Raw genomic sequence first — 17,515 nt, forward strand, 5'->3', positions numbered from 1 at the left:
CCTCCTCAAATCCTGTGCCAAGTCACGGACGTTATCTGGAGGAAGTGGAAGACGACGCAGACGGCGCCCCATTTCATCCCACACATGCTCTATTGGGGAGAGATCTGGAGAATTTGCAGGCCATGGCAGTAACATGACATTGTTATGGTGAAGGAAATCCATTGCGACCCTAGACGTGTGAGGACGAGCGTTGTCCTGTTGAAATGTCAACTTCGGGCCATGACGTTGCAGGAAAGGAATGACCACAGGCCTCAGAATCTGATCTCTGTAGCCCACACCAGTGAGATTGCCCCGAACAACCACCAAAGGGGTTCGGTGCCGTGATGTTATCCCACCCCAAATCATCACAGAGCCACCTCCAAAACGATTCCTCTCCACAATACAGTTGCGTGCATAACGTTCTCCCAAACGCTGGTAGACACGTTGGCGCCCGTCACTGTGGGAAATGTTGAACCTCGATTCATCTGTAAAGACAACATTTCTCCACCATATTCGAGGTTGGCGAACATGATTTCTACACCATCTTAGACGGCTGACTCGATGACGGTGTGTCAGGATGGGACGTATGGCAGGACGTCGTGGTCGAATCCCGTACTGACGTAAACGATTCCTGACAGTGTTGGGATGGATACGGCGCAGCCAGGAATTGTCTGGGACGTCGTTACTGCCGTTTGGAACCTGTGTCGGAGATGTGTAACTCGAATCCATCTGTCCTGTCTTGGCGTCGTTACTCGGGGACGTCCTGAACGTGGGTGGTCGGCAACGTCATTTGTGTTCTGATAACGCCTCACCAATACCGATATCGTGTTAAGATGGCATTGGAAATGTGTTGCCACCTGTTGTTGCCTCATTCCCGCTCGGATCATTCCAATGGCTTCATGACGCTGTGCAGCTGTCAATCTTGGCATGATTTGCTTGTGATATGCTTGTGTCTGCGCCTGAGAAGTTTTGAATTTTTGAATGACCACAGATCATGCTTTCCAAAGTGAAAGCGAATTTTGCGTTGCACATGCTGTGTACAGCTGCACAGGATGCACGTGCAGTAACACATTGCACGTCCATAGGCCCCCATCAATGACGTCATATCGCATGGCACGTGCATGAGCGTTGGAATGTATCCAATACTTGCTGTGTTCAAACCTATATTTCATATACGGACGGTGGGCCCTTATATCTATATTTTCTCCGTGCACAGTTTCTTTATGTTGCTAGTATAGTTAACTTTCCCTTTGTATCGAGTAATATATACCACGGCAGCTCCACCCTTTGGTGTCTTCATTTCCCAGGGGCACGGGTGGCCCAGTCATCTAAGGTGCTGCAATCAACTGTGCAGAGTTGCATCCCTTGGGCACGACAGAAACCTATGATTGCAGGTTCAAATCCTGGTTTGCCCCGATTATGTATCTAGGTTTGTCAGCGCCGTACCCGTGCTCCTGGGTTTCACAAAAGTGGTAAACGTCACTTTGGGATTTCCTACCACATAAGCTGACACGCCGTGATGTAACTGTAATACTGCTAAAACTAACTCTCTCACTCACTCACCTCATTTCCCAACTTGCATTTACAATGGAGCAACTCTTTTTCAAAGAGAGTTACAAGACTCTTGCTCAAAATTTGTTTTATCAGGGTTACAATATTCAAGGCCTCAGTAAAACGTTTTATGGTGAACATGTAGAGGACATTTCCATAGCTGAAGCATCAGTAACAAAATTGATGTCCGATGCAATTACCTAATTTCACTTGAAACATATGTTCCCGTGTTTTTCAGGTGAACAATATTATTGACTTGCCTTCTGTCAATGATGGTCACGCTCACCTTTTTGCTAACACCTCGGACGATGTGGAATGGACTGGTGGGGATTGAACAGATGTTCTCTGAAACTTGTGTTTTGTGTTAATTTCCAACGTCAGGGTGTGTTATATTTGGAGTTTGTCCTGTGTGCTGTAATACCTTACTTGGCTGGTGCTTCTTGTCAACTGAGATGGACCTACTGTATGACCTGATGCCAGTTTCATTTCTGTGCCCCATCCTTCTTCATGTGCTTCTCGGACAAGAATGCACGGGAAGGTAGGCCAACTCAGAAACCGGAATTGTAATTCCGTCTACATATATTTTCTCGTTTCCAGTGACCAGTTGGTAAAACAGGTTATTTTTGTTTTTTAATTTCGGTATATTTCCCTTGCCTTTTTATGTTTTTCGGTTTCTCAAAATCGTGGATTTGGTGCTAGATTCCTGTCATTTCAAGAAACAATGCATTAAAGTCAGTATCTCTTAATAAACAATTTCGTTCACCTCAGTAATTTTACAGAATTCATTTTCTTTACTTGCGTTATAGGTATTGATGAATAGCCATTCCATATCCTAATCACTGTAAGGTCAATCCATTTTGTTTCATTTAGCAGCTAGACAACATCAAACACCAGAACCAAAGGATTGATTTATTTTTTAGTCACATGAAATGTTACAAGACCAGGCAAAAATGCTAAATTATTTATATTGCAGATGAATGCAGGGATAAAAAAAGAGACTAGAAAAACGAGTAGATTGTAAACATCGATCAAGAATTCGGGGAAACCCCAGAAAAAAGTTCCCGCAGTTGAACAAAATATTGTTCACAGGTGTGTGATCTCTAAATATCAGATCAGGTGACTACACCTCCAGCCAATCAGCATGAAAGAAACAGTATAAACTTTATAGTATGAAATTATATTAAAATAATTTTGTTTTTTACATCCAATTTTTCATCGAACAATCGAGACTGGTTGACAACAACACACATTAAGAAATGAGCTGCTCCATTAATGACATTGACAGGTAAGTATAAAGCTGTCATATCTCCATAGCCAGTCATAGGTTCAGTATTTTGAAAGTACAAAACAACAGTAACATGTAAACAGATAAGTGTGCCTTCTCAGGTCTCTTGCAAGCCGAGAACCAAAAATGTTCTTTGCATTTAATATTCTTGTTATCATCTCATCTTACCCAGTAACTGAACAGAGCCATATACCTATGACTTGCCTTTGGATCCACCACGAAACTCGCACGAGTGATGCTTGCTCAAACACAAAAGACATCATAAATGCTTCTGAACAGTCGACTTCGCCCAGATAGCATCAAAAACATAACAGGGATTCAGGGAATCTTTTGCTGAAGGCTTTGAATCAATGCACGTAATAATCTATTATGACCAACTCAACTGAGCAAAACTTGCCTATAATGCTTATATCATTTTCAAAAACTAAATTGTGAAATCTAAATTCGCCAGCAAATTGTGACGCACAGCAGTGTCAGTCATCTGTTGGGGAGATATATTTAACAACCATGTTTGGCTCATATATTGGGATGTCACGCATTAGATGGGTGTAGGAATCAGGGTTTGGCCCATAAACGTCTGGTGCGGCCTCATCACTGACATCCTTAAAGCAGTCAGCAATTACAGGAATATCAGCCATCACATCGGAATCTTCTTCATCTTCATTCATTGTCTCATACTCCATGTCCATGCTGTCCTCGTGTATTTCCCAGTATCTGTGTACCGCCTGGTACTCAGTGGATGAGCCAGCTTGCTGCCGCGGGATAGGTTCAAGACTCACACTGCTCCTTTCAGCCTTTCTGTACAAAGAAAAACAAAACTTAGTATCAGAATGCATCATTCACAATACTGAATATCATGTTTGGTGATTATGTGACTGGTATCATTCATTCCCCAGATGCATGGGGTAACTATTTTCAATAAGCCTCACTGACCTTTCTAATGTTGATTGCTTCACACTGATTGGCCAACTGGCTCAGTCCATAAATTCATTGTCTCTATAACTTCTGAAGCGCCTCTTATCAACGTATTATCGTTGCATTTGACATATTAGCATCAAAGCTGTGCACTTACAGCATTAATCCAATCATGGAAGATTATCATGATTCAGGGTAAGCTTGGTTGCTTTAAGAAATCGCTAACCATCCCTTATTGATAGCTCAACTTGTCATCAATTCACTGCAATATATCATTCCCTAAGGGTTATGATCTATACTATTATTTGCTTTTCTATCTTTAAACTTTGAGGTTATTATATCCTTTTAGTACAATTAAGAAGTGACATCGTAGAACGTCATCTGACACAATCCAATGACTTTATCTGATGTGTTATAATGCGTGTGTACCTTGAGCAAAACCTGACAAGAGCAACAGAGTGTGTTTTCAAGAGATTTAAGGATTTAATGAGAAATTATATGCTTGTCGTGCTTAAATCCTACGGACAAGTTATTTTCAAAGAAACATACACACCTTTTAGTGCACAGTCCCTTTCGGTAACAGAAGCAGTTGGCTGCCACTATGCCCACAACAAACAGAGCAAATGATGTTGGTATTCCTATCTGTATACCAAAGATACCATGTGTGGTGCGTTGATCTGAAAACAATTATTCTATCTAATTAATAATCCTACTTAATGTGCCTTAAATGGATTAGATCCCGTAATATTTGGCATATAAATGTAGGATTTGTATTGTCAATCCATTCTCGTTAGATATATGGAAAGCCTCACCATTCTCACACGTTTCCTGAAGGCAATCCTCTCTCGAGCAGTTATTTTTGCAGGGCGATTTACACACACCTTCGCTGATATTACATCCATTGATGCACAATCCACTGTCCTGGTCACATACACCTTCGCGACATATCTCACAGCTATGATTACAAAGGTTTCCATACAATCCAGAGTTACATCCATTGATACAATACCCATTCTTTTGGTCACATGTGTATTTGCAGTTATGTGGACATGGTTTACACTCTTTACCAAAGTTTCCAGATAGACAACCATCAGCACAGGCACCATCAATGTTGCATCGCATATCTTTACATTTAGGGTTACATGGTGAAGAACAGTTGTTACCATACCAACCATCAGCACAGCCGTATGGACACTCACCACTCGCTTTGTCACATTCAGATACGCACGAGTTTACATCCACCGGAAAACAGTCATGAGATGCATTGGGCCTGCACTGTTTGCTGCAGGCCATGTCACACTGATAGCCATAAAATCCTGGTTCACAGCCGGCTTTACATCCAGTCCGACAAGTTCCTAAACAATGCTCACATCGATGCTCGCATTGTGGACCGAAATGTGTTGCATGACAAACCTCGCACGTTCCCACTGACCTGTTGCATGATGTGCAAGTCTCGCTGCAGTTCCTACAGTCAGTACCGTAGTAGGAGTCCACACATCCCGACACACAGGAGGAACCCGTCTGACAGAATCCGTCATTACATTCGACTGGACATTTCGTACATCTTACCGCGGGACTGTCACACGGTACTTTACACTTTGTGCCTTGATACCCTGTAATACAGCCCTCAGTGCATCTCTCAATGCCTTTGTCCGAGAGTGTACATGTGTGATTGTGGCAACCCCAACTGCAATTTGAGCTACATGTCTTGTCAAAATATCCAGGGTAACACCCTGTGAGGCAGCGTCCTGTTTGGCTGTCGCAATCGGAGCAGTGTTTATTCTTACATACTGCAGCTGAAACTGAATACCATAATATATATTGAACAATACATATACTATTAAAACGAGTGATTGTTATGATTTCATTTAGTCTAAATGCCCTAAATGACCGATTAAATGTCTGAATAAATTCTTTTGTCTTTTACTAAATATTAAACGCCAATCACCTATCCCTGTAGCTTAAAGTGCACTGTATTCCAGGCGTCTACATTAAAGTATTTTCCCATCTTGTTTGTATTGTAAAGTACTGAATAAAGTTTGTCAGTCTTTCTATAGTATTTAGTTGAAATTGAAGTTGTTACCTGTTGATGAGAGGGTTATGCATACTAACCCAATGGCAAAACAAACAGGCATGTTAACAGCTGAAAACAACAAACACAAATTAAGGTAATATTCATAGCTACATCACCATACTCAACACAGACTAATATATATATATATATATATATATATATATATATATATATATATATATATATATATTACTCAACAAAAGTTCCTGTGACATCAATATTTTAGTATATTTTTCAAACAAGTAAAGTTTGGTTTTCAATGTTGTAGTACATGTATGGAATCAAGTCACAAAAACGTAACTGCTCCAGAAAAGCAGGCATTCCATGAAAAAGTTGACTTTTATGCAATTCCCATGCATTTCACTACCCAAGAATGGGTATAAAAACAGCGGCAGCGTTATGGTATGGGTTTGGATTACAGCAAGGCGGAGGACCTGTTTGATAGTGGTAGAGGGAAATCTTAATGGACAGTGCTATCACGACGAGATCATATCCACCCTGTTGTTCTACCATTTTTGCGTCGTCATGGCCCAGGCATTACCTTTCAACATGACAACGCCCGGCCTCATATTGCTCGACTTGTTCAGGACCCTCTTCAACAAAACAGTGGAACTTTATAGTTTGATCTGATATCCTGATTTAATGTGCCAGATGGAAACATTTGAACCGCCCCATGGCAATGACAGGTTTTATGCGGAGTAAACTTGAATTATTTCAATTAAATCACTTCAACCTTTTTCAGTTTGGTAATAATGCATGAAACTAAATTGGATGTTGTATTTTGTAAAGGTATATTATATTTTGATTTTATCATGAGAGATAAAAATCATATAGTCTTCCAAAAAACGCAAGACGGAAATTTTTGGCCATAAAAGCAAAATTAACGGACCAAGAGGCGGAAAATAAAGAGGTTTAATGTGTTATTGTGTCAGTGACAAATTTCCAGGATCAAAATGACACAAGGACATGCAAACCATTAGTTGGGAAACACGTATGATTGTGAAAAAAACGTACCTGGTGCATTAACAAAAGGGACATGGAGCTGCACGCACTGCATGTGGAGCAGCACTATGAACGGTATTTAAGTGCAGCGTTTTTGATTGCCTGGCATCTGCGTCAATCGAACAGTGACAGTTCAACAACATGCTAAGATTAAGAGAAGTGCAAAGTAACAACGTCATAGGCCACTTGCAGGCAGGGGAATCCCGATCAGCTGAAGCCAGGGTTTTCAATATAGCGCCCAGCACCATCACAAGGCTATGGGATCAGTTTCAACAGCATGGGTCAACACGTGATCAGCCAAGGTCGGGACGCTCAAGATCGCTTCGTCCGGCTGCACCACCTACTCAAAAGGACGGCCACAGCCACCTCAACCGCATCCCAAACAGAATCTCTGACTAGACCATACGAAACGGGTTACGAGCAAGACGTGCTTTTCGATGCGTCATATTGAGGCGACAACATCGTCACCAACGACTGCATTGTAGTTGTCAATACAGGGTATGGCCTCAACTGCGATGGAGAGACGTCTGGTTGAGCGACAAAGCTTGACTGCATACAGCACGGATCACAAGAACCTGTTTACACAATAACGTCGATGTTCTCCCCTTGCCCCTCCAGATCAACGCATTTGAACCCGATAGACTACCTGGTGGATGGTTTTGATAGACGGCTAAACCGACCTCAACCACAACCCCAGACGTTGCAGCAGTTGGCTTTTGCGTTGCAGGCCGAGTGGGCTACCATTCCCAAAGATGTGATTTGCATACTCGCCTCTTCCATGGCCAGGTTACGTCAGGCTGCTATCGATTCCAACGAGGGACATACGCACTACTGATGTCAGCTGACTTTCACCTTGGACTTTTCCAATGTACCGATAACTGAGATGACTACAAGTGTTTTCTCCACAACATTTTGTAAGGTTCCTCGTATGAATGTATTTTCCTACCTCAAACAAATTTGGCTTTGCATTTCTTTTTTGAAGAGTATATTAACTTTCTAAAGACACAAAAACATTCATTTAAAATTTTATATTTTAAAATATTGCTCATTATTAATTGTAGTAATTACTATTAGGCTAATTAATCATGGTCTTGTTTTTGTTTTTCTCAAGATTTATGTCTCTTGTTGACAAAGTACATTTTTCTGAAAAGCTGAGAGAGCTTTCATTTCATATGCATCATGACCCACAATTTAAACAGAAACATAAAAAAATCATAATCTCACACGAATGCTTCAGAATGGCTTTAACCTCCCAGACCTTTTTGGTCATATTTGACCAAGTTTCACCACTCCGATTTTGGTAGACTTTTTATATATTATAAAAGGATAATTTCTGAGTGTACATCAGTTGAAATCGTTACTGTTGCAATTTGTGATGGGTTAGGTCTATGTTTGGCTAGACTGATTGGACTATAAATATCAACACCATTGGAAAACTCACAGAAGCCATCTTAATTGACTTATACAAGATGATCATCAGTAGAAACAAACGCCATTGTGTTCCATCCACCTACCATCCACTCATCAACTTGAATCACACACTGTAACTATACTACGCCAAACAAGTATAGTTCCGTTTGACTCCATATGAGAATGATGAATTGCAAAATAACTCGAAATCTGAAAAGTGTATGAAACATCAATACGGTACTTGACCATGAATACCCTGTACCCAACAACATCTGAATTTTGTTTATTTTAAGACCCATGACGGATGAAGTGCTTTGAGAAACTATCATGTAATTTTGTATAGAAATGTGTACATGACACGTAGGGGGACAAACCGTGGAAGGCACAGCGCAAGCACGCATGCACTGCACGTTCTGTGGTAGGGGAAATGACAGAACGTTAGAGGGGCCGTCTCATGATAATTTCAGTCGCAATCTCACTCGCTCATGCCATAGATCTCGTCGTCGGAACTGCTGGTGCCTGAACCGACTGCCACTATTATAGGTTGGACCGTTGCTGGCCAATAACGTGGCTCTATCTCGTCAACGACTGTGGCCACACAACGCCTCCTTGTTTCTATTGTTACCCGACCAAGGGATTCCTTTACGAGTTGTTCAACGTCTCGTAATTTGAACGTTGTGTTCGATCGTCCAACGTCACCCTTGACGATGCCCCATACCAACTCGATTGGATTCAGGTTGCAGTGATAAGGTGGCAGTCGTAAGACAGCGTGACCCTGACCCTTGATGTAACTGTCAACTTTATACATGGGGTCAGGTTTCATAGTTTTGATGATTTCACAGAGCTGTGGTTTCGTCGCTCCAGAAGGAAAGGTAATGTTGCTCCGTTGCAGCCAAGTAACCATGTCTCCTTTACGGTTATTAGATGTTGGAGTCTTGCTTTCTGGATCCTGCACACTATGATACGGTGCATTGTCCATGACAATGAGAGACTTGGTAGGCAAAGCAGGGACTAATTTATCTTTCATTCACTCCAGAAATACATTGCCGTTCATTTCTGTGTGGTAGTCCCTATTGTCTTTGGCCTTTGCTCTAAAGACGAGGTCACAGTCTGGGAGAAAACCCTGACCAGCAGAACCAGCATGGAAAACTATGTGTCTTTCACCCTTTCCCATTGGTCACTTTCTACCGGACTCCTTACAGTCACCACTGGGTACCCACTGACTGCTGGCTGTGTGTGACGCATTTACCCATGTCTCATCTAAGAAGACAGGCTCATATCCTTCTTCACGTCTCTGCGTGATTGTTCGAAGGTAATGATGTCGGAGACGAACAATGTCAGACCGTTCACACATCACAGCCCTATTTTCTCCAGTTATCTTTTTTGAATTTGTAACCAAATGTATGCAACAGCTGCCATAGTTTGTACTTTGTAACACGTAAATCATACACATTCAACATCAACTGTTTAACATCTGCTGAGTAGCGCATCTTGTCATTGAATGAACACGGTCACTATGTAGCAGTGCAGACCGTGCTTGCGCTCTGCCTTCCAAATTCATCGTTCTCATTTGGAGTCAAACGAACTGTATATGAAAACCAACTATTTGATATATATTTCAATAAAAGTAAAATTTACTGTACAGTAATGCAATGATATGATGTCGAGCGGTGCATGTGCAACATTGCAGAGGTAGGGTAATAAGATAGGAAACATATTGGTTGTGTTTGGACAGAAAACTTGTGGAAATGTTTTCGATTGCAAACGTGTCCATTGTCACTTGATTGTGACTGCCATCCAAACAAACACTCCACGTGCGCTACATGATTCTCGTGCAGCCACCGCACAAACGGGTTTAAAAATTGAGGCAGCACACATTTGACAATGTTCAGTTTTGGACACATCAGTGCTGTTGATCGTGGAAGGGCATTTGCACGGCTTCACGATGGTGTAGATGAGAACGGTCGCCGTCAGAGGTCACCATCTGTTATTCATCGTCTATTGGAACATTTTCGGGCGAAAGGAAGAGTACAGTTTTGCGTTACAGGACCCCCTTTTTCGTGGCAATATGACTGGTATGCATACAGGGATGAGGTTGTTTCACCCCTTGTGATTCCGTTTCACACAATCATTGGACCTGGGGTCATTTTTCAGGATGGAAATGCCCGGTCTCACTCACATATTCCACTGATCTCGCGCCAATTGAACGTGTCGTATTCCTTCAGCAGAAATGACACTTGTCAGGTCAATGAGGGCTCAATGTGCAGAGTGCGTCGGGAACAGGAGTGGCCACATCCATTATTGACTAAGTCATGGCATGTGACTTATCAGAATGACCCCTCTCACTTTCCGTTCAACATACGTGTATTATTCAATTTGTGTACTGGTATCTTGTCACTAAGATGCATCCCCTACATGCCACAGTATCTGAAATTACCCACTGTGTTCTGGTTTGTCATTGAAGTCATTGAGATATGATGGAAATATTGAGCGTTGTTATTCATGTTTGACGTACGATACAACCTCAATCAAGCACCTTGTGCTTGCTTGCTTCGTCCATATCATAATTTGTCACTGTCATTGTTTGTGTGTTTTTGTTTTTATAACATATGCCATATATGTTTTTGAGCACTTGTGCCGAATCGTGGAATTGAAGTACCAAAAGAACTTGAAATCCTTTGATACTACAGCTTTTGTATAATGCTTATAGTTTGTAACTTCTGTCATACGTAGACTGAATCTAAATGTATCTTTTAATCCTATGACAAAGAAACTGCCCAGTGTGCACAAATATAATCACATTGTTGTCGACCTGTCACGATTTAGTTTTTGACTTCTCTAACTTTCAAACGAACCTTGATTTAATTAATTTGCCAATGGATATACATACATTGTGGCTGAACACCACAAGATATCATCGAATTTTCTCCTGCACCTTAGGACAATGAACCCACTCTGATCTAATTACTTAAAACTACGATGGCGTCAATATTTCCAAGTGAATAATATCCACTGAAACCTTATTAAAACTTTCAGTTTTATCTTTAAGAATTTTTTTTTATTTCAATGTATTACACCGTGCATTTAAGAATGGAACGTCTATAGAGCGGGTTTGTGTGTTACCTAACAATCTGCCAAAATTTCATTTCCATATCAATTACAGTGAACATATTTTTAAAAACTGAACTTCCTCTTCCAGAAGCTATATTGCCTAATACACATAATGCCGATAAAAATACGAATATTGAAAAAATAACCAAAGGCAGACATTTGCGAGCGTGATTCGAATATAGACTATGAAACTACTGAGGTAAGAAATGATCAAATCGGGCATATCCAAACTGTATCTGAACATCAAGACTATATTCGGATCTTACATCATTAACGAACATGAGGCAATATTTCGGTAATAACATAAGGAAGAGGCAGTCCCACCAACAAGTGCGTCTTCTCCAAATCGTCTTTCGGCTGTTTCCGAACAATGCCATTTCGTTTAGGTGTTCACGTCTCACTCCGAATAAAGCTTTAGGACCAGATTGAAAGTGCAGCCTTATGTTTATTATTTGATATGTCAATGAGAATTCGTCCCTGTCCAAGCCAATGGAAATTGGCTCATGTAATGCCACATTACTTAAAACGTGATCCATCACCATCAATTTGATTAAGACCGATATCCTTTATGAGCTGTGTCGGGAAAGTCTTTACAAATGACAAATGTTTGATACTAAAGCTTGTACGCCACATGGTTCAGTACTGGGTCCTTTCCTGTTTCTTGTGTACATCAATGATGTCACTGATATACTGAACTGCTTCACAAGACTTTGTACCCCTGGTCGTATCATTTGATAACATTGTCTGTATAGAAACTACTGTGAATAGCAATTCAAACAAAAGTAACCAATTGTCTTAAGACCAACTAATTCTGTATAATCCCAGCAACATTAAACCGAAAAACTATTTGAAGATAATCAACACATGTTAAAACACACAAGCTTCTCGGTGAAATATTGTCGTCATTAGGCACGTAGTCATCTCATGTTTATTCAATTAGAAAGCTTAACAGTCGTATTGTGTTTGACAAAATTTTATGTATTCCATATTCGACTACATTTTGAATATGAATGTAACCTTCGGCACCAAAGAACAGAGCAACCGATTAGGAAAACTCCTCAAAATGGCAGCAGCAATCGTTAGTGGTTTACCAAGCTATACTTTTGTAAAACCAATTATATCCTGAAACTTCTTGGTAGCCCTTATCGTAGCGTAGGAGAAAACCTAAATTGCGTCTATTTATATTTTGTGTAATACATACCAATATGACATTGACATACCTTACAGATATAGTCGGGTCAAACATATCATACGACCTTGGAACTTCTCGCACTCTAACCATGCCTTTATTAGTATAAATATTTCTGATTCCCGATTTATATGATCCTCTATTAAATAAGTGCCAAACACAAAAATAACACACAGAAATGATGCATTGTCATACCAGGTGTTGCTTGATTACCGAAAACGTTATATGTAGGCCCTGTATATTGTTCATGTTTACATGGAAATAAAGGTGCTGCTGTCACATGTCAAGTCAGACTACGTGTTAAAAAAAAGAGTAAAAAAGGATTGACATTATTTGGATGCAGTATCCTACAGAGTACGTCCACAAGATAAAGTCTGCCACAGAGGAAAATGTAACAATATGTAATAGATCACGTGGATCACATCATGCTTACATCATGGAACAATGTCCTTGTGCACATAATCTGAAACATAGCAGCTACCAGGAGTATGATCTGTTGAAGAAACTTATGTTTCAAAAACATACACCTGTATTACCCGTTGAAGATACCACTGTGTAATTAACGAACAGCTATAGTACCCGTTAAAGATACCACTGTTTAATAAACATACAGCTGTTTTACCCGTTAAAAGATACCACTGATTAATAAACATACAGCTGTTTTACCCTTTAAAAGATACCACTGGTTAATAAACATACAGCTGTAATACCCGTTAAAGATACCACTGATTAATAAATATATAGTTGTATTACCCGTTAAAAGATACCACTGGTTAATAAACATACAGCTGTAATACCTGTTAAAGATACCACTGATTAATAAATATATAGTTGTATTACACTTTAATGATACCACTGTTAAATAAAAATTCAGCTGTATTACCCGTTAAAGATACCACTGATTAATAAATATATAGTTGTATTACCCGTTAAAAGATACCACTGGTTAATAAACATACAGCTGTAATACCCGTTAAAGATACCACTGTTTAATGAATATATAGTTGTATTACACTTTAATGATACCACTGTTAAATAATAATTCAGCTGTATTACCCGTTAAAGATACCACTGTTTTATAAACATACAGTTGTAATACCCGTTAAAAGATACCACTGTCTAATAAACATACAGCTGTATTACCCGTTAAAGATACCACTGTTTTATAAACATACAGTTGTAATACCCGTTAAAAGATACCACTGTCTAATAAACATACAGCTGTAATACCCGTTAAAAGATACCACTGTCTAATAAACATACAGCTGTAATACCCGTTAAAGATACCACTGTTTAATGAATATATAGTTGTATTACACTTTAATGATACCACTGTTAAATAATAATTCAGCTGTATTACCCGTTAAAGATACCACTGTTTTATAAACATACAGTTGTAATACCCGTTAAAAGATACCACTGTCTAATAAACATACAGCTGTATTACCCGTTAAAGATACCACTGTTTTATAAACATACAGTTGTAATACCCGTTAAAAGATACCACTGTCTAATAAACATACAGCTGTAATACCCGTTAAAAGATACCACTGTCTAATAAACATACAGCTGTATTACCCGTTAAAGATACCACTGTTTTATAAACATACAGTTGTAATACCCGTTAAAGATACCACTGTTTAATAAACATGCAGCTGTATTACCCGTTAAAGATACCACTACTTAATAAGCATACGGCTGTATTACCCGCTAAAGATACCACTGTTTAATAAACATGCAGCTGTATTACCCGTTAAAGATACCACTACTTAATAAGCATACGGTTGTATTACCCGCTAAAGATACCACTGTTTAATAAACATGCAGCTGTATTACCCGTTAAAGATACAACTACTTAATAAGCATACGGTTGTATTACCCGCTAAAGATACCACTGTTTAATAAACATGCAGCTGTATTACCCGCTAAAGATACCACTTTTTTATAAACACACAGCTGTATTTCCGTTTAAATATACAACTGTTTAATAAACATACAGCTGTATTTCCCTTTACATATAACCTGCTTAATAAACATACAGCCGTATTACCTGTGGAAGACACCTCTGTTAAACGTACAGCTGTGTTACATGTTGAAGAATCTTCTGTTTAATAAACATACAGCTGTATTACAATCGGTTTAACAAGATTATGTGCGAACAAGACTACTTTGGGACATGAGTTAGCACCGTGCAGCTGGATATACTCTCCTCAAAAACAGGTTACCTGCTGTTGATAGATTCTTCTAAGTTCCTCGAAACACCAAAGGTTAGGTGATGGGGTATGCATGAATCTCAGAACTTGCTGAACGTTTCTGAGACGGTAAAAACTGTTTAACTGACTGTTTGCACTGAATAAGATACGACGCAATAGATAGCAGCAGAGTGTGAGAGTACATGTCACGGCTGTAGTTAATAAATATACAGAAAGCTTTCAGACACATGTTACATTCGTTCAGTTCGTGACACTATAACGGTCTGTAATGTGTAGGTTACAGACGGAGCAGGCAAGGCTACCGGTTGCTTTCCTTTCCGTAGCATACGCTGAAAACAAACGCTATCAAGATATAGAATTGATATTTTGGCCAAAAGCCGACAAAGTTTGTCTGAAGGCTCTAATTCGTAGTTACAAGTGAACATGATTCACGATGAAAGGTTCGATGCATACACAAAAAAACACGGTTTCTTTTTTCTGGATTCTTTTCTCTTTCACAAATATGATTTCTCTTTTGTGAAAATCTAAATACCAATCGTTCATGAAATACCAATAATTGATGAATTGACAAATTTAACACCATATTATGGCAAGTATTTAAGCCGTCGGAAAGTTGTCCCCAGATGCTACAAAGAGCACTTACCAGTCACTGCTACATCGGTCTGTCTCAATGTTTGTATCTGATTTGTGATGAATGTGTCATAGATATTCAGTTTCGTTTTCCCTCTAAAGAGGATGTTTCACACACATACCGTTATGATGATGATGTTACTTTCCTGTCGGCACCATGTATACCTCCATACACGCGTAGCCTGTACTCCCGTCTCTACCAGCACACTGTAACCTGTACTCCCGTCTCTACCAGCACACTGTAACCTGTACTCCCGTCTCTACCAGCACACTGTAACCTGTACTCCCGTCTCTACCAGCACACTGTAACCTGTACTCCCGTCTCTACCAGCACACTGTAACCTGTACTCCCGTCTCTACCAGCACACTGTAACCTGTACTCCCGTCTCTACCAGCACACTGTAACCTGTACTCCCGTCTCTACCAGCACACTGTAACCTGTACTCCCGTCTCTACCAGCACACTGTAACCTGTACTCCCGTCTCTACCATCACACTGTAACCTGTACTCCCGTCTCTACCAGCACACTGTAACATGTACTCCCGTCTCTACCAGCACACTGTAACCTGTACTCCCGTCTCTACCAGCACACTGTAACCTATACTCCCGTCTCTACCAGCACACTGTAACCTGTACTCCCGTCTCTACCAGCACACTGTAACCTGTACTCCCGTCTCTACCAGCACACTGTAACCTGTACTCCCGTCTCTACCAGCACACTGTAACCTGTACTCCCGTCTCTACCAGCACACTGTAACCTGTACTCCCGTCGTTACCATCACACTGTAACCTGTACTCCCGTCTCTATCAGCACACTGTACCCTGTACTCCCGTCTCTACCAGCACAACCTTCATTTCGGCTTTTTTGTGTACATCAATACAACTGTTATCTGTGTGTATTTGTATCTTTGAGGCAAATATTTATATTTTTTATAAAGCATTCCGTCATTCATATAAATTAAAAGGCTGACCAGAAATATACTCAGATATGTGACGAGTTTGTCATCTAAGTTTTATTAGTGTTGTTTCGAAGCGTGAACACATGCTCCTAAACTCAGTATCACCTATCACAGTATCCAGTCTAGGGGTTGAAGGTGTAAACACACATAAGGCAATGGAAACTAAACAGTCCGCCCGTGACATATAAACTGCTGACCATGCGTCACTAACAAACAGTCACTATCAGGAAATAATAACTCTGATCCAGCATTAATGAATAACAGGAAATTTTGAAAAAAATTGAAAGCGAAATACACTCAAACAATTAAACATCGGCAGATACACCACTTGTCTTCGTTTCATGTTCCTCTTTTGCAGCTTGATTCCCTCAAATCGCCACTTGGGGATTCATAAGCAGTATGCCTCGTTGAGTAAATGAAATTTTGACATATCGTACGATATAACGCACCTACTGATCCAAAAAACGTCAACTTTGAAATTTCCCATCTCAGACCTATTGTCCTTCAAGTTCGTTGGCGGCCATAACATCAATTGTCATACTTTACTACCAGTTGTAATGTGTATTCCCATTTCGTTTATAGTTTCGTAATAACTATTACTGGAAACTAATAGCTTACAACTGTGGAAAATTGAAGTAATTTCTGAATATCCTCTACTCTTTTTAAGAGTATATATTGCATTATTTTCAACAGGTAAAGTAGGAAAATAGGCAGTCTATTTTCCAGGCGACTAACGGGATCGGGTGGTCAGGCTCGCTGACTTGGTTGAAGCATGTCATCGATCCCAATTGTGTGGATCGATGTTCATGATATTAATCACTGGATTATTTACAGACCGCCGTCATATAGCTGGAATATTGCTGAGTGCGGCTTTGAAGAACAAATCAAACCCAAACCAAAACCTATTTTCCAGTTTACAGAATACACGTCATAGAAAGTCACATCATGGGTAGTCCCTTTGAAAGAAGGTGAGTTAACTTCGCCTCTTGATTCAATAGTTACATTAATATCGAGGACAATATAAGTTTTGAGTGAGTGAGTTAATATTTAACGTCGCATCGGCATTATTTCAGCCATATAGCGACGAGACCAAGTTGATATATACACAGTTTGTTCATTAACACAAAGTTATGTTCCAAAACAATTTATTTGAGCATAACTATATCATGTATACAGTTTTAATACACGGGCTATAAG

The 17,515-nt window shown here is 39.9% G+C and overlaps 1 protein-coding gene across 1 annotated transcript; it reads right to left on the bottom strand.

Annotated features, from left to right (window-relative positions):
* Nucleotides 1-2,451: 2,451 nt before the first annotated feature.
* LOC124122621 (scavenger receptor class F member 1-like) lies at nucleotides 2,452-15,547 on the bottom strand. The gene is made up of 5 exons (XM_046485704.2): nucleotides 15,373-15,547; nucleotides 5,814-5,873; nucleotides 4,543-5,532; nucleotides 4,284-4,407; nucleotides 2,452-3,613 (listed from the first exon to the last, which is right to left on the bottom strand). The coding sequence occupies exons 2-5, from the start codon at nucleotides 5,863-5,865 to the stop codon at nucleotides 3,289-3,291; spliced, it is 1,491 nt and encodes a 496-aa protein (XP_046341660.2). The 5' UTR covers nucleotides 5,866-5,873; nucleotides 15,373-15,547; the 3' UTR covers nucleotides 2,452-3,288.
* Nucleotides 15,548-17,515: the final 1,968 nt, after the last annotated feature.

Source organism: Haliotis rufescens, unplaced genomic scaffold, assembly GCF_023055435.1.
Source record: "Haliotis rufescens isolate VD_foot unplaced genomic scaffold, xgHalRufe1.0.p SCAF_9, whole genome shotgun sequence".
Lineage (NCBI taxonomy): Eukaryota > Metazoa > Mollusca > Gastropoda > Lepetellida > Haliotidae > Haliotis > Haliotis rufescens.